General features: G+C 56.3%; 1 protein-coding gene across 1 annotated transcript; it reads right to left on the bottom strand.

Moving 5' to 3' along the window:
- Nucleotides 1-2,257: 2,257 nt before the first annotated feature.
- Nucleotides 2,258-10,789, bottom strand: SLC1A5 (solute carrier family 1 member 5). Its single transcript, XM_040977859.1, has 8 exons — nucleotides 9,638-10,789; nucleotides 6,776-6,818; nucleotides 6,442-6,489; nucleotides 5,685-5,851; nucleotides 4,461-4,694; nucleotides 4,033-4,227; nucleotides 3,802-3,936; nucleotides 2,258-2,974 (listed from the first exon to the last, which is right to left on the bottom strand). Exons 1-8 carry the CDS (start codon nucleotides 10,204-10,206, stop codon nucleotides 2,740-2,742), a joined length of 1,626 nt encoding a protein of 541 aa, XP_040833793.1. The 5' UTR covers nucleotides 10,207-10,789; the 3' UTR covers nucleotides 2,258-2,739.
- Nucleotides 10,790-17,661: the final 6,872 nt, after the last annotated feature.

Genomic DNA, 17,661 nt, shown 5'->3' on the forward strand with positions numbered 1-17,661 from the left:
TCCTAGCTGCTTGACTTTCTGTACGGTTCCCTGATGCTTCCTTGGGAAAGCAGTGGAGAATGTTCCAAAGCCATGGGACCGTGCATCTGTGTAGATCTGGAAGAAGCTCCTAGCTTTGGATTGGCTCAGCTCTGCCCATTGTGGCCATTAGGGAAGTGGACCTGTTTCTCCTCTCTGTACATCTGATGTCTTTCCAATAAAAATGTCTGGGCCCGGCACAGTGGCCTAGTGGCTAAAGTCCTTGCCTTAAAAACGCCAGGATCTCATATGGGAGCTGGTTCTAATCCCACAGCTCCACTTCCCATCCAGCTCCCTGCTTGTGGCCTGGGAAAGCAGTTGAGGACGGCCCAAAGCTTTGGGACACTGCACCCGCGTGGGAGACCTGGAAAGAAGTTCCTGGCTCCTGGCTTCGGATCAGCACAGCACCGGCCATTGTGCTCATTTGGGGAGTGAATCATCGGACGAAAGGTCTTCCTCTCTCTCCTCCTCTTTGTATGTCAGACTTTGTAATAAAAATAAATAAATCTTAAAAAATAAGTAAATAAAAAATGTCTAAAAATGTATTTTAATTTGCTATTTTTAAAAAGACATGTGTGTGTATAAGGCACACTGCTTTCCCAGGCCACAAGCAGGGAGCTGGATGGGAAGCAGGGCAGCTGAGATACAAACAGGCCTCCATATGGGATCCCAGCACTTGCAAAGCAAGGACTTCAGCCACTAGGCTACCACACTGGGCCCAGGACTTGAATAATGCACTTCCTTCTCTATCCAAAATGCATAATCCATTTCCCCCAAATACTTTTTTTTAAACATTTATTTGTTTTTATTGGAAAGGCAGATATACAGAGGGACAGAGAAGAAGATCTCCCATCTGATGGTTCACTCCCCAAGTGGCTGCAACGGCTGGAGCCTAGCTGATCCAAAGCCAGCAGCCTGGAGCCTCTTCCAAGTCTCATGCGGGTGCAGGGTCCGAAAGCTTTGGGTCATCCTACACTGCTTTCCCAGGCCAAAAGCAAGGAACTGGAGCTGCCGGGATTAGAACTGGCGCCCATATGGGATCCCAGCGCATTCAAGGTGAGGACTTTAACTGCTACGCTATCATGCCAGGCCCTCCCCGAAATATTAGACTGCTCCTAAACACCCAAGGAGCACGTGGCAACAAATACCTCTAATGCCGATTATATATAATTACTGAACATTTTGCAAACTGTTTGGCAGCTTTGTTTATGCAACAGATTCAGATAAATGAGCCCGTCTTTCCTCCAGCCCTGCACGCTCACAGGATGGAACAATAGCAGGGAGCACTGAGGGCAGGCCAGCTGCCATGGAGCTGGACTCCAGCTGGCAGAGGGCAGCAGGGCCAGGTCAGGATGTGGCTAGAGCGTGTGAACAGGACTAGCAGGCCCAACACAGGACTGCACCACCCTTGCCCCAGCAGGTTTTACCATCAGAAAATTTAGAATCTCAAAAATGCAGCGCAAAGGACACTGGCTGCAGTAAACAGCATCCCACGCGGGTGCCAGTTGGAGTCGCAGCAGCTCCACTCCACACGGCAGCTCCACGGCCCCTGGCAAGGCACTAGACAATGGCTCAAGTGCTTGAATGAATCCCCGGCACCCATGTGGGAGACCTGAATGGAACTCAGCTTTTCACCCTGCCCCACTGTGGCCATTTGGGGAAATGAACCAGCGGTTTAGATCTCTCTTTCCGTAGTTCTAAGGGGTCAGCATGATGACTCAACTGGCTAATCCTCCACTGCAAGCGCCAGCATCCCATATTGGCACCGGTTCACATCCTGGCTGCTCCACTTCCCATCCAGCTACCCGCTGGAAAGCAGCAGAGAATGCTTCAAGTCCTTGGCTCTCCTGCACCCACATGGGAAACCTAGAAATTTCTGGCTCCTGGCTTTGGATCAGCTCAGCTCTGGCCACTTGGGGATTGAAGCACTAGATGGAAAGATGTTTCTCTATGTCTCTCTCTGTAAATCTGCCTTCCACGTTAAAAAAAAAAAAAAAAGAAAGAAAAAGGAGGCACTGTCCAGTCACTTCCCAAAGGACCAGGATCACCTTGTATGCTTCCAATATCCAAGAATCCACCTGTTCCACAGCCTCGCCAGGGCCTGCGGATGGCTTGGCTTTCAGCCACTCCCCAGGGCGTCTCCAGTCCCGGTGTGGTTTGACAAACGGCAGGTGTTTTGCTGCGTGTCTGTGGTCAGGGCGAGAGCTGCGAGTCAAATTCTGCAGAGCCTCCGAGGGAAGGCAGGCGACTCTCAGCTTTATTGCTAAAGTGAGAAGGCACCTGCAGCTGCAGCTGCGGGAGCTCAGGCTGGTCCCAGGGCCCCTGGGCGTGGATGCTGCTGGGGACCAGAGTTCTGGCAGGGCAGGGCTGGGGGTTACTGGGGCGAGGAGGGTCACCACACACACATATACACTCACACACACCCCACAACTGCAGCTGGCCACCTGCCAGCTTCCCTTAGGCACACTCATCCCCAGAATTCCATGGAGGTGACCTGTGACCCAGGACCAGAAAGGCAGGCAAGTCCCGGAGTGTGTGTGTGGGAAGGAGTGGTGCGGCCCAGGAATGGGGGGACACCTCCCCACAGTGAGACTTTCAAATCTCCCGGCCGGGCAGCGACTGTCCCAGGGGGCCACCACCATTGGTCCACACATCTTGCTCCTGTGATCCGGAAGGGCGGAGTGGCACCCCAGTGGGGGCGGCGGAGGGCACAGGCGCTGGTCACATGACCGACTCCTTCTCGCAGGCCGCGGCGTCCCCAGCAGACCCTGGCTGGTGTTGGAGCAAGGGGTTGCCCTCTTCGGTGGGGATCGGCAGTGAGCTGGGAGGAATCTCACTCTTCACCTGCAGCAGCTCTGGGATGGAACTGCACCGCTTGTCCCGGTCCACGTAGTGCTGCAGCAGCCCTGCCCCGAAGGCGTCCCCTTCCACGTTGATGATGGTGCAGGAACGATCCCTAAGGGTGGACAGGTGGTGGCATGGGACAGCATGGGACAGGGGCCCAACATCATTCTCCTCCACCCATCTTCCCTCTCTCCTTCCCTTCCTTCCCCTTCTAGAACCTCCAGGAGCTCTTCATCTGAGAATGCAGAAGCTGCCTGCCTCCTCTCCTGTCCCTGGGAGGCCAGTTCCCATGAACACAAACTTACTTATGGCCTCCATGTACACCAATGTACTTCCGGTTCCCCATCCCACTGCACACAGGTCTGGGCCCAGGGTGCGCACGGCTGTTCCCACTCAAGCCTCGTCTCCCCAGGGCCCTGCTTGCCTTTCACCGCCGACTACCCAGCCTGCGGCCATGTTTGCTGTCGCCTAACAAGGCTATTTCCCTTCTCTCTGGGACATGCGTGGGAGGATGCAGTGTGGCTAACACGCGGTAACTTCCCTTCTACCTCTGAAAGTAAAACCCTTGTGGTTGGGGTTGTGGGGTGCCAGGTTAAAGCTGGCATCTCATAAGGCTCCAGGTCGAGTCCCAGCTGCTCCACTTCCCATCCAGCTCCCTGCTTATGGCCTGGGAAAGCAGTTGAGGACAGCCCAAAGCCTTGGGACCTTGCACCTGTGTGGGAGACCTGGAACAAGTTCCTGGCTCCGGATCTGCTCAGCTCTGGCCATTGGGACCATTTGGGGAGTGAACCAGCAGATGGAAGATCTTCCTCTCTGTCTCCCACTCCATTTCTACCCTCAACCTTTGAAATAAAATAAATAAAACAAATCTTTAGACTCCCCACCCCCTGCTGGGACGCCCCAGGAGCCCACCCCCACCGTCTTCCGGCCCATACTCACACCAACCAGTCCACGGCCAGGATCAGGGAGATCTCTCTGACAGGGAGGTTGACGGCTTCCAGGATGATGGCCAGGGTGAGGACGCCGCCAGCGGGGATGCCTGCCGCCCCGACACTGGACGCTGTGGCTGTGATCCTGGGGAGAAGGTAGGGAGGGGAGAGGCAGTCAGGCATGCCCTGAGCTGCGGGTTGGGGGCGGGGGTCCCTGCCGCAGCCCCCAGTGGGCGCTCACAGAATGACGATTATCTGCACGAAGTCCAGGGACTGCTGGTTGATCTGGGCTATGAACACAGCCGCCACGCACTGGAAGAGCGCCGCGCCGTCCATGTTCACTGTGGCCCCGATGGGCAGCACGAAGCGGCTGATGTGCTTGGCCACGCCGTTCTTCTCCTCCACACACTTCATCATCTGCGGCAGCGTGGCGGAGCTGCGGGGGGCCACGGCCATCAGTGCCCGAGCAAGCCCCCAACCACAAAACACGTGGGCAGGTCGAAGCTCCATCCACCCGCTCAAGCACCGCCGCCCCAAAACCTCCCCACCCATTTTCCCAAGGTGACACCTGGGCCCCCAAGATACACACCAAAAAAATCCCACCTCTGCTCTGCAAGGCCACAGCCCGCCCCACCCCTTGCCCACGCCACGTCCCTGGGCCGGGCCCACCTGGAAGAGGTCCCGAAGGCTGTGGCCAGCGGCATCATGATGCCCCACAGGAAGCGGTAGGGGTTCTTGCGAGTGAAGAGGAAGTAGATGAGGGGCAGCACGAGGAGCCCGTGGATGGCGTGGCCCAGCAGGCAGCACAGGATGTACTTGCCCAGGCTGGTGAACAGCAGCTTCACGTCGTCCATCTCCGCGATCTTGCTGGCCACCAGGAACAGGATGCCCAGGGGCGCGTACCTGGGCACCAGGAGACACATGGCTGTCGCTGACACATAGCTGTCGCTGACCACTGTCTCCAAGGCAGAGCCCTCAGCTGGCCCTCCCAGGGCCCCTGTCCTCCTGGACTCCAGCTGGAATCCTGAGTGCTCCACTTCCCATTCAGCTCCCTGCCAATGCCTCTGGAAAGGAGGCAGCAGAAGGCCTGAGGGCCTGGGGTCCCTTGCCACCCATGTGGGAGACCAGCAGAAGGCCTGAGGGCCTGGGTCCCTTGCCACCCATGTGGGAGGCCAGCAGAAGGCCTGAGGGCCTGGGTCCCTTGCCACCCATGTGGGAGGCCAGCAGAAGGCCTGAGGGCCTGGGTCCCTTGCCACCCATGTGGGAGACCTGGATGGAGTTCCAGGCTCTCTGGCTTTGGCCTGGCTCTTGCAGCCATCTGGGAGAGAACCAGCAGGTGGAAGATCTGCGTCACGCCTTCTGCCAGATAGGCTATGTCCATGACCATAACTGAACCCCCACCCCCAAGAGCCCATCCCGTGAGGCTCCTTACACCTGTTGGCAGATCCCACAGGGGCTCCCGTGGCATTGGGTGCACCAGGATGAATGGGAGGTCATATGAGAAAAATTTGCCTACAAAAAGTGAGCTATAAAATTGGGGGTGGGAGCAAGGCACCCCTCAGGTACTGGAGATGCTCCCAGTGGGCCTGGTGCCAGGAGCTTCCAACCAGCGCCCCCAAGATTGTCCTCTGTCTGACAGCTTGGTGGCTGCTGTAGTGGCAATTGTCTCCCTAGCCCCCTTTTCCCAGCAGCCACCTGTGACTGTTGGGTGTGGCAGATGCGTGGGGCCCACAAGGCATACAACCCACGTCATCAATAAACAGTCGAGGACGGCCCAAAGCTTTGGGACCCTGCACCCGCCTGGGTGGGCACGTGGGAACCCCCTCTGCCTGCCCTTCACAGAGGTCAAGTCCAAGGCCCGAGGGCACACAGCGCAAAGGCTCCCCCACCTACCACATGACCCAGGAGACCAGCACCATGGTGGCGTCGTTGAAGGAGTTGAAGAAACGGATGAGCAACTCGCCCTCGGGGCCCAGCTTACGCAGGGCCACGCCGAAGATGATGGCAAACACCACCAGGCCCAGAATGTTCATGCCCTCCACCTCGCACCCCTCGGGCATCTGTGGGGATGGACACGTCGCTGTGGCCCATCACGGACACTGCCTGGACCACTTCCTCCCCACACCCAAGGGGAGCCAAGGAAGAGGGGAGGATGAGTCAGGGAGGACTTCCAGGAGGAAGGGGCATCCGAATTGAGAGGCAGAGGACAAGAGGGGGTGAAGCAGGGACAATGGAAGGTTCTGAAAACAGGATGTACAAGGCTGGAAATTTGATACATCCACTGTGGCTAGGGGAAAAGAGGCACAGATGGAGCTAGGAGGTCAGGGGGAGGGGAGAGGCTGGGCAGGAGTCCGGCCCCACAGGGTCTCAACTAGAGTGTAGCTGGCCGGACTGGGGAAGAGGAAAGAAAACAGTATGAAGGCGTTTCCAGAGCGCAGAGAAGCCGCAGCTGGGGAAGGAGGAGAGATGGCTAAATTCCACACTCAAGTATGAGATGTGGCAGATGCAGACAGGGGCCGGGGCCAGGGCGACCCCGAACAGCCAAAGCCAGGCACACAGGACAGGCAGATAGGGGTCAGGGCGACCCCGGACAGCCAAAGCCAGGCACATAGCCCAGCAAGATCGGGGCACCCCAGCACTTAGCACTCACCTTCCCCAGGGTCTCGTTGAACTCTTGGTCATCACAGTAAGAGGAGTACTGCGGGCAGCAAAAAGTGGTGGTGCCAATTGGCATCAAGACCTCCCCCAAAAAAGGTCACCCAGAGCGCCCTTAAAGTGTGGCCCTCCCCAGTGTCCCTGAGCTGGGACATCTCAGCTCAGAGAGGGCATGGCAGTTGCCTGGGCTCACACGACCAGCACGGATACCCACAAGAGACTCCGGGGCGTGTTTCCAGGCACCTCCCGCAGTCCCACAGAGGCAGGGCCTGTGATGGGCACTTCCATCCCACCCCCTACACCCCTCGGGGCACCCCAGGAGGACTCACGGATCTGAAAGCTGCGGACACCAGGTTGGAGGGAAAGATATTTCTGCAGGAAGAGACATTTTTTGTTATATTTTGATTTTGATTTTTTTGAATTTTGTGGTACAATTTCATATAGACTGGTATTCTCCCCACTAAACTCCCAGCCCCGACAGAGTCTCCCCATGTTGCTACAATAGTACAGTCCTTCATAAGGAGTCATAATTCCATCAGTCTGTTATTTAAGTGTGCCCCAATATTGCGGGTACGGCCAACGTCAGACAGTTCAGCATCCCATTGTCTACAGAGACATTGTTAGTATAAATCACAAGAGAGGGTGGAGAGCTTGCGGGGGCGGAGTGGAGGAGGCAAGGCTGTTCTCTGACTGAGGAGGAGTTTGGTTTCATGGTGGTCCCTTGGTACCTCAATGGTTTTGGATCAGCTCAACTCCTAGCCATCCCCGAGCCAAGGCAGGACCAAGGGCTGCTGAACCAGAGCCCGCCAGCTACTAGTTCCTAGAAGCCCCCCAAGGGATTGGAGGTTGGGGGTGGGAGGGACAGCCAGCCTCCCAAGGGAGGCCAGGACTGGGGCAAGGGCAGGGTCATGGAGGCGGCCTCTGCTCCACCCTGGGCGGCACACTTAATACCCTGGCCCTCTTGCATCAGCCACTTCCTCCTGGAAAGCTTGAGAAAAGCCAGCTCCCCAGGTGACTGGCTGTGGGAGAGGCCATGGGGGTAGCCGGGTGTGCTGGGCAGCGGTGGGGAGAAGCTGAGGAGTGAGGAGCATCATGAATGCCATCTGTGTCCGGACCACAGCCCTGTGTGCCCACATCTGCCCAGGCTAGGATGCCAAGAGGTGCTTTTATAGGGCTGGCATGATGGCCTAATCCTCCTCCTTGTAAGTGCCAGGATCCCTATGGGCACCGGTTCTTGCCCTGGCTGCTCCACTTCCCATCCAGCTCCCTGCTTGTGACCTGGGAAAGCAGTTGAGGATGGCCCAAAGCCTTGGAACCCTGCACGGGCGAAGGAGACCTGGAAAGGCTCCTGGCTCCTGGTTTCGGATCAGCTCAACTCTGGCCATTGTGGTCATTTGGTGAATGGGGCAGCAGATGGATGGAAGATCTTTCTCTGTTTTTCCTTTTCTCTGTAAATCTGCCTTTCCAATAATACATATTCCTTCTGCCACAACACAGTCCTGACAATGCATACTATGGCTTCATTTTACAGAATAGGACACTGAGGCTCAGAAAGGGGGAAGGAGGCCAGAGGAAGGTGGCAGAGTGGGAACGGGGACTCAAACCCCACCAGTGCAGCCCTAACCATTCTGTTTCCCTCCCACACAAGGATGACATTGGTATGACGTTTGTCCAGCGGAGGGATCCGGCTGGGGTGCGGGTTAGGGCTCAGACAGACTATGCAGTGTCAGTGGACAACCAGACTGTGTGTCCCAGGAGAGGGCATTTATGCACAGGTGTGTACTAAAGAGGTGTGGACACACTGGGCGTGTGTGTCCAGACACACAGGGGCACATTAAGAATGGTCACAGAGAGCGGCCTGGGACATCCACACCCCTCCGCATGCGGCCTGCATGCCTGTCCTGACTCTGCTTCCTATCCAGCTCCCTGCTAATGCACCCCCTGGAAGGCAGCAGGTGTGAGCTCAAGCAACGAAGCCCCCGGATGGAGCTTCAGGCTTGGACCTGGCCCAGTCCCCGTTCTTGCTGGGCATTTGTCCGGGGAGTGAAGGAGCCAGTGGGTGGAAGATCTCCCTGCCTCTCAGATGAAAACAAAAGTGTTTCAAAGTTCATGGGATCATAAGTAAACTCTCAAAAGTCCACTTGCACTGTGCCATTGTGTGCAGGCGTCTGTGCGGCTGTGGCACCAGGGAAAGTTCATATGAGGCTCACAGTAGTGGTGGCAGGGGTCAGTGACACCAGCCCATCTGTGTGAGATGTCACAGCCGCAGAAGGTCTAATGCTTGCATCCCTCCCTGTGGCCCTGGGCCAAAGGCTGTGTGGCTGTGGGTGACTTCCAGCTGTTTTGGTGGAGGGGGGGAGAATGGCGCGGGGACAACTGCGCACATCAGCAGCCCTGCAGTGGGTGTGCCTGCCCGCTGGGCTAATCTTCCTTTGCCAGGAGCTGCCCACCCTCTCTCTGCCACCAGGGACACCCAAGCTGGCCCCAGGTCCCCGCTCTCAGCCATCGTTGATGCTGTGCCCTCGTCCCTGGCGGAGGGGAGGGTGGCCTGTGGATACCCTGTTCTGTGACTCATCTTTCCCCGTATCCGCTTTTCCAGGAAGTTGTCCGCTGCCACCAAAGGAAGGGGCCACGTGCGCCCAGGGGCTGCCTCTCCTGGCTAACTCGGCCTCCTTCCGGCAGCCTACTACCGGTAGGTGGTCCGCAAAGAAAGGGGAAGCGGTAGCCCGCCCCCCTCCCCTGCCCCATAAACCGGTGGGGGAGAGATTAGGGAAAAAATGACACGTGGAGGAGGTGGCCCTTCAGGGACGGCGGGTAGAACCCCGCAGGTTCTACGGGGTTTCCTGGGGGAAGCGGGTAGAGGAGAGGAGGGAGGGGGCCAAGTCCCCATGTTTTCGCCAGAAGCCCCATCTCTGTGATCTTGGCCACTTGATAATTCCCTTTAAAAAAAAAGTGGTTGCACAGCTGGTGGGAGGGGCTGCTGCTGTCCACATGGGGATGCCCCCTGCCCCCTCGGAAAGCCCTGGGCCCCGCAAAGCTCCCATCATTTCCGTAACTCTTCAAGAGTTCCATGCACTCCGCCCGGCCAAGTCGGACCCCTTTCCCTAGGTGCCCCACCCACGTGGCCATCTCCACCTCCACCCCACTCCTACACGCAGCCCCTCTCCCCTAACCCCGGGGTGGGGTCTGACCTCACAAGATCCAGGAAGGAGTCCAGTACCGGCTTGCTAGGAATCTTCTCGTCCTTGCCCGTGGCCGAGAGGGAGGTGTTGATGGCGGCAAAGGCGGCGCCCGGCTGCAGCGCCAAAGCCAAGCCCACGCCGAGCGCCGAGGAGAGCAGCGTGGTGACCAGGAAAAAGAGCAGCGCCCAGGCGCCCAGGCGGCCGAGCGCACTGGGGTCGAGACTGGCGGCGCCCCCGATCAGGCTGCACACCACCAAGGGCAGAATGATCATCTTTAACATGCGAAGAAGCAGCTCACCCGGGAAGGCGAAGGCGGCCAGGCGCGCGGGGCCCAGCGCCTTGGCGCCGCCCGCCCCGGACACTGCCAGCCCCAGTACCACGCCGACCACCACGGCCGCCACTGTGAGCAGCACTAGCAGGTTGGCTCGAAGGCAGCGACGCACCTGGGCCCGAGAGCGGCAGCAGACGCCCGCCGCCTCGCCTTCGCCCTCCCTGGGGTCCTGAGCCAGGCCCCCGTTGGCGGTGGGCTCAGTGGCCGCCAGCCTTTTGGGGTCCGCTTTCGGAGGATCGGCCACCATGATGGGGGCTCACGGAGCGCGTGGAAGCCGAGAACGCTGGAGGCTCGCACCCGGGACGGCCCCTTCTCCTGGGTGCCCGGAGGTGGAACTTGGCGACGCCGAAAAGGCCCCTGGGGCTCCGGGAAATTGGCAAGGCGGGGAGTTCCTCAGTTCTTTTCCAGCTGTGTTGGATGCTCCGAGTTTCCTGCCCCTTGAAAGAGTTGGGGAGACTGGAGATTCTCAGTCTGCCACGTGGAGAACTTGGATTCTGAGGGTGCCCCGGGTCCGGGGAGAAGGGGCCAGTCTGCAGAGAACTGGGTCCTGGTGATGCAGGTCCGGGACGCACGGCTGGCTCCGGGAGCCGAGGACCCAGGCGCCTGAAGTCTTGGGAACCGAAGTGTTCAGGGACCCTAAAAACTGAAACGTTGGGGTCGGCAGTCGGAGCTCCAGGAGGGAGAGAGCCAAGCTTTGGGTTCCTGGAGTGTTGATGAGCAGGGCGCGGGAGGGGAACCAGACTCGGTCGGGTGCTCGAGGTGGCGGCGGTGCTGGCCTCCAGGAGGCAGCGGCCACCCCGAGGGGAGAAGCGGCTTAGGCGCGACGCGTGGCTCTGGGCTTGCTGGCGGAAGCCGCCTGGATTAAGCTCAGAAGGCGGGTCCGGTGGCGGTGGAGGGGCGGAGACTTGAGGGGGGCCAGGTCACCATAAAAGGCCAGTGGACACTGTAGCCAGCGCAGGACCGGGGCACTGTGGGGGCGCGGCCTGGGAGGGCGGAGCGTGGGAGGGGACGGTGCTTTTTCCCGCCAAAGGGATGGAGCAGTTGTCTGCAGTGTGTAACGCACGATCAGTCCCCCCCCCCACGCCCCAGTGGGGTCGCTAGCAAGTTTCACCCCTGAGGAAGACAGAATTCTCCAAATCATGTTTGTGATTTTTATAATAAGTGTTCCCAGTTCAGAGCCCCAACTTTATCCAGTCCTTTCCGCGTATCGCGATTGTGACTCACTCAGGGGCATTCTCCAATCAGCTTTCCACTTAAGGTTTGTGCAAGCGCTTTTTGCACTCCCCCCCAACACACACACACACACACACACACACACACACACACACACACACGTCTTCCTCGCAGTATTTTCTCATAAAAAATTTCAAACACACAGACGTTGGAAGGGCTTTACAGCGGATATTTACCTATATGCACCACTTAGCATCTACGATTATTTTGCACTATTTCCACATGTATCTCTTCCTCCACGCATTCTTGTGTGTGTGTGTGTGTGTGCGCCAAAGTGGCGTGCCTTTGTCCTATACATACTTCATGCATCTTAAAAATCAAACTTGAATATTTCTTTCCTTTCGAGGTATATTTGCATGCAGCAAAATGCACAAATCTTGAGTGTCAGTGGCTGATTGCCTTGAACAGTTTTTATTTATTGAAACGTTTTTTTATTTACCTAGCAAGAAAGCTTGCTGGTTTACACCCCCCCCCCCCGAGTCTCTGCACAAAAACCAAATCACAAGTTGGGTGCTGGAATAAGTGACAAGAGTCCAATATCGCTTGATCCATGACCGTCAGGTAGCTGAGTAGTCATTAACCTAAGAGGCAAGAGGGGTCAAGAGGAGGGAAAGTTGTTGGAGAAAACGGGAATTGTGCAATTGAAGGAGGGGGGCGGAAATGCAGAAGTGAGACTTGGGAGCCGATCAGCTTTTGCACAACAAAAACTCCTGCTGGGATTGGGGCGGTTCTGGTGAAGGGCGGAGCTTGGAGGACTTTCCCTGGCCCTGCCCCCAGAGGGCTAAGCTGCTGATGAAATCCCAGGAGGAATTTCAGAACCGCATAGCCAGGAAGCCGTCCACCCAGCAACATCCTAGACCCGGTGTGTGTGTGTGTGTGTGTGTGTGTTTGGGGGGCAGGGAGGTTTAACCCTAGGCCTGCGTGGCACAGCGTGCAAGCCCGCTGTCACATCCTGTGGGGGCCCAGGTGGTACAGCCACCTGAGTTCCTGCCAGGCACTTGGAGAACCCTGCTCCCACAGCCGCCCCACAGCCTCCTCCACCTGGTCCCCTCCTCAACACCAGCAAACCACTCCACCCCCACTCCACCCCAACTCTCCTTCCTCGTCTCAAGTCCCGTTCACACCACGAACTTCTTTGTGCTGTGAGGTCCAAAAGGTCCCTGAACCATGGACAGACAGGTTCCACATGCAACAATGCAAAAACAAAGAAACTTTATTGCTAGCTCGAGCTAAGGTCCGTGTCTCATCCATGTCTCATCATCGCAGCGGAGTCTTGACAAGCACCCTGCCTGTCTCTTGCAGACTGTTTTTATTCCCTCCTAGTCATGTACGACGTGTCTCCAGCAAGCAGTTCTTATCTTGGTACCGATGTAGACCACATTCCATTTGCGGGCATGTGGATGCCCCCGATTGGCCCATCTCCAAGGTCGCTGCCCCCTGCCCACTCCATCACTCTGAGGAAGATAAAACTTTGAAATGAAGTGAAACTTAGGCCTACTCCCTGACCTTAGGCCCATCATGATGTCGGTCCAGCAAAGCCGAGCAACGATTACAGAAGCCAAATATAGCGGTTCTGCTAACAGTTAAGAAACTCCTTTGTCACTACTGTTGTTAAGAGTAAATCCTGCCACCCAGCCTTGCACCCCCGACTCCACAGTGCTCGGGCACCAAAGTCCCTTGGAATGGGCAGGAACACACGTTGGCTGGAGCATTTGTCCGAGAGTCCCCGGATGCTGAATTTGAGCGTGCACGTGGGGAGAGTGAACTTGAGAGGCAGGTCAGAGCCCGTGCCCACCACCATTCATTCTGCAACTACTTCCCTGAGCCTGGGATGGAGGCTCAGTGTTCAGTCCTGGGCTGGTGAGGAACAGCGAAGCCCAAGTGAGCCTCTTTGCATGCTAATGAAGACATAAACTTGAGCTGACAGGTGGAAAAAAGTGCCAGGTGTGAACCATACCAGGACAGAGCACACGGTGCGTGGTGGGGTCAGTATGGCGCAACCTGAAGAGCTGGTGTGGACTCTGAGAACTGAACGGTCAAAAGGAACCCAAGAGGGTGGCTTGGGAGGGACATTTCAGGTGGCTGAAGGAGCCACTGCCAAGACCAGGCATCCTGGGGTAGGAACCCTCTTTTTCATCAATTGGAAGCAGATAAAAGGGGTGAGGCTGGCTCTGGCCCAAGCCACTTTCAGAATGGGAAGCAGGGTAGGAGAGGAATGGATAGCGGGCAGATTTCATAATAAACCAGGTGATCAAGAAACATCTGGCAGCAATGGGCAGTGGGCATTGTGGTCCAGCAGATTAAGCTGCCACTTCAGACATCAAATGCCGTATGTCAAAGCCTAATCCTGCTCCAGCAACATTTTTGTTCCCATCACCACCACCACCACCCCCCCCAAAAAAAAAAACAGGAGAGAAAAGGAGAGGTTTCCCACCATTGATTCATTCCTCAAATACCAACAACAGCAGTCACCAAGCCAGGCCAGGCCTCCCATGTGAGTGGCAGGGACCCAAGGACTCGGCTGTCATTGGCTACTTTCCCAGGTGCAGCAGCAGGGAGCTGCGTGAGAAGCAGAGCAGCCAGCACAGGTTCCAGGCATTGCAGGGGGTGACTTCACCCAGTGCACCCTAACACTGGCTCCATCCGTCATTCTTTTTCTGATCCAGCTCCCTGCTAAATGTCCTGGGAGGCAGCTATGCAGGCTCAGGTCCCTGGGCCCCTGCCATCCACGTGGGATGAAAATTCCTGGCTCCCGGCTTCAGCCTGGCCCAGCTCTGGATATTGTGGGCCTTTGGAGAGTGAAGTTGTACATGAAGGAAGATCTGTCTCCGTGTGTGAGAGAGAGTGTAGTGTGAGTGTGTGTGTCTTTCTTTGAAATACAATGGAAATCTTTTTTTTTTTTTTTTTCATTAGAGCTATTTTCAGGAAGGAAAAGGCAAAGTGCAGGAGGCCATGCACAGGACAGGCCACTAGGTCATGCGTGGGCAGTGAATAGCTAACCATTGCTGTTTTCAACACTCCAACAACCTGCAGGAATTTGCAGAAATCGCTGAATGAGGTCGTGCTCCGGAAAGGCAGCCTTAGCTCTGAGGTTTGACAGAGGTACTGCGATGTGGCTTCCTGGCCCTGGGTCTCCCGCTTAGCAAACTGCTCAGCTCTCCAGCTTCTTGTTAAGCTCAGAAATGTGCGTGGCTGCAGCTCCAGCTCCCAGGAAGCAGGAAGCCAAGGGCTCTGGTTGATGTGGGGCAAAGCCACAGCCCCATGCAGAGCGAGCCCAGAAGACCTTTTACAAACAAGACCATAGAGTGGGCGTTAGGTGCAGTGGTGATTGGGACAGCCCCATCCCATTTTAACAGAGTGCCCAGGTTTGAGTACCCAGTTCAGCTTCCAGTGCCAGCTTCCCGGGGGGGGCAGCAGGTGGTGGCTCAAGCCTTGATCCCTGCCACTCGTGAGAGAGATCCACTCTGCTGCAGGAATCTGGGGACTGAGCCAGCAGACGGCAGGTTTTCTCTGCCTGGATCTTCATGGCACAACTGGGTAAGTATCCTTGTGTGTGGCTTCTCTTTTTGGCCAGCTCCCTGCTAACGGGCCTGAGAAAGCAGCAGAGGATGGTCCAAGTGCTTGGCCCCTGCTTCCACATGGAAGACTTGGGTGGAACTCGCAACTCCTGGCTTCAGCCTGGTCATGCCTTGGCTATTACAACCACTTCCAGGGAGGGAACTAGTGAATATAATCTCTCTGGGATGTCTCCCTCTCTTTCAGTCATTCTGCCTTTCAAATAAACAAATAGATGAATCTTAAAAAGATTTATTTATTTTTATGGCAAAGTCAGATATACAGAGAGGAGGAAAGACAGAGAAGATCTTCCATCCAATGATTCACTCCACAAGTGGTCGCAATGGCCAGAGATGAGCCAATCCGAAGCCAGGATCCAGGCGCTTCTTCCAGGTCTCCCACACGTGTGTGCAGGGTCCCAAGGCTTTGGGCTGTCCTCAACTGCTTTCCCAGGCCACAAGCAGGGAGCTGGATGGGAAGCAGGCCTGCTGGGATTAGAACCAGTGCCCATATGGGATCCCAGTGCATGCAAGGTGAGAACTTTAGCCGCTAGGCTGCCACGCCAGGCCCTAAATGAATATTTTGAAGCTTCATATGAAGCTTTGTATGTGGCCAGAGGAGAAAAGGACTGGTTCTAGTCAGTTTGCTCCAATAGCTGGAGTCCAGATGCAGGTGCGATGGTGGCAGCAGGTGGCCGGCTGGGGGCGGGGATGCTTCTGGCTAGCAACAGATCCCAAGGCTTTCTGGGAACAAGCCAAGCTCAGCGCCGCCACTGTATACCCACTGGCAGCTGTGCATGACACAGGGCAGAGCCTCACTGCACAGGCGGGGGCGGAGAAGGAAGCGGGCCAGGAGATGAAATGTTGGAAGGTTTGGCCCAGGCTTGGCTGCGAGGACCCAGTCTCTTGCCTCTGGCTGGGAGAGAGTGGTTTCAGCCGGCTCTCCTCTCATGCCTGTCCAGATTCCAATGTCCCCCATGGGGTGAAATGGACTAGGAAGGAGGCAGAACACTGAGAACCCACAGTGGCCTTGGTTGACTACCTGGGAAATGGGTGGTTTACTGAACAGTGTGCTCCCTGCAATGCATGTCAGCAGGAGGAATGGAGTGGAGGGTGGAGGCTAGGGCAACCTCAGCTCCCACCAGCTCCACTCCACCTGTCAGGGAGCTCCTGGAGAACATAGGAATTGTGAAGGATGGGCGGGCACAGGCAGAGGACCAGTCTGGAACCATTTGGATAATCCATGACACTAGCAAGAGCTCAGTTTGGGGACCGGCATGATAGCATAGCAGTTAGTCCTCGCCTTGAATGCACCAGGATTCCATTTGGGTGCCAGTTCTAATTCCAGCGGCCCCACTTCCCATCCAGCTCCCTGCTTGTGGCCTGGGAATGCGGTCACAGACAGCCCAAAGCTTTGGGACCCTGCACCCACGTGGGAGACCCAAAGGAAGCTCCCGGCTCCTGGCTTTGGATTGGCTCATCTCTGGCCATTGTGGCTGCTTTGGGAATCATTGGATGGAAGATCTTCCTGTCTGTCTCTCCACCTCTCTGTGTCTCCTCCTTTCTGTCTCTCCACCTCTCTGTATATCCGCCTTTGTCATAAAAATAAATAAATCTTTTAAAATAGAGTTCAGTTTTGTTGGAGTAGAACATTTGAGAGTTGATGAGAACTAGGACTTAGGGCGGGGTGGGCAGGAGGCTGAAGCGGGTGGCTAGAATCCAGCCCCAGGAGAGAACGTTCACTCCATACATGTGTATTTCTAAGCATTAGCCAGAACCCCAAACCTGGTCATGCTGGGTTCCCAGCAGTGGCAGAGGAGGAAGCCTCTAGTGACACCTGCCTCAAGGCTTCTTCACTGGCTCGGGTTCCAGACGGCTCACATCCGGGCTGCTGGGACATTCACTGTGACAGTTATAACGTATGACCCAGAGAATGCCTCGCCCCTCACAGATGGGCCCTAGACAGGAACTGAGACAGTAGGGGCTGGGGGTGGAGAGAGAAGTGCCAGCTGGCCCTGGGTTCCCAGGAGGCACCTTTGTTCCTTAGCCTGTGACCCTCCTCCTGCTTTTTCTCCCATATGAGCAGCTGAGTTGACACACTGTTTTGGGGGTTCACATTTGATACCAGCGGAGTTCCTGATCCACTTCTAGCCCGCTTGCCCACGTGCACCCTGGGAGGCAACAGAAAGACTCAGGCATGTAGTCCCTAACACCCAAGGGAGACACCCACCTGGAGATTCGGGAATTGACCTCAGCCTGGCCCTGCCTCGTAGGGATTCAGGGAGTGAACCAGCGGATGGAAGAACTTTCTGTCTCTCCATCTCTGTGTATATGTGATCTGCCTTTCCAATAAACATTTAAAACAAGAATTATTCATTTTTATTGGAAAGGCAAGTTTACACAGAGAAGAGAGAGAAAGATCTTTCATCCACTGGTTCACACCCCAAGTGACCACAACACAGAGCTGAGCTGACCCGAAGCCAGGAGCCTCTTCCGGGTCTCCAACGCGGGTGCAGGGTCCCAAGGCTTTGCGCCATCCTTGACTGCTTTCCCAGGCCACAAGCAGGGAGCTGGATGGGAAGTGGAGCAGCTGGGACAAGAATCAGCACAAGTATGAGATCTCAGCACTTGCAAAGTGAGGATTTAGCCATTAAGCCATCGCGCTGCGCCCAAACTAACTTCTTTGAAAGGCAGGGTGATAAATGCATGCAATGATCAGGGCTGGCCAGGACAAAAGCTGGCACCAGGTAAATCAGACATAGGCACTGTGCCGTCTTACCCGCAAGGCCAGATGCCCATCCCATCCTTGGGTGCCTCTGAGCACTGCTGCTCGGGAGCTTCAGGCTTCCTGACCGTGCCAGGAACCTGCAGCGGCAAGAACTGGAAACGAGCCCTGCACTCCGTTTTCTATCTCC

Source organism: Ochotona curzoniae, unplaced genomic scaffold (genome assembly GCF_017591425.1).
Source record: "Ochotona curzoniae isolate NIBS_2020 unplaced genomic scaffold, NIBS_Ocur_1.0 contig_2861, whole genome shotgun sequence".
Taxonomy (NCBI): Eukaryota; Metazoa; Chordata; class Mammalia; order Lagomorpha; family Ochotonidae; genus Ochotona; species Ochotona curzoniae.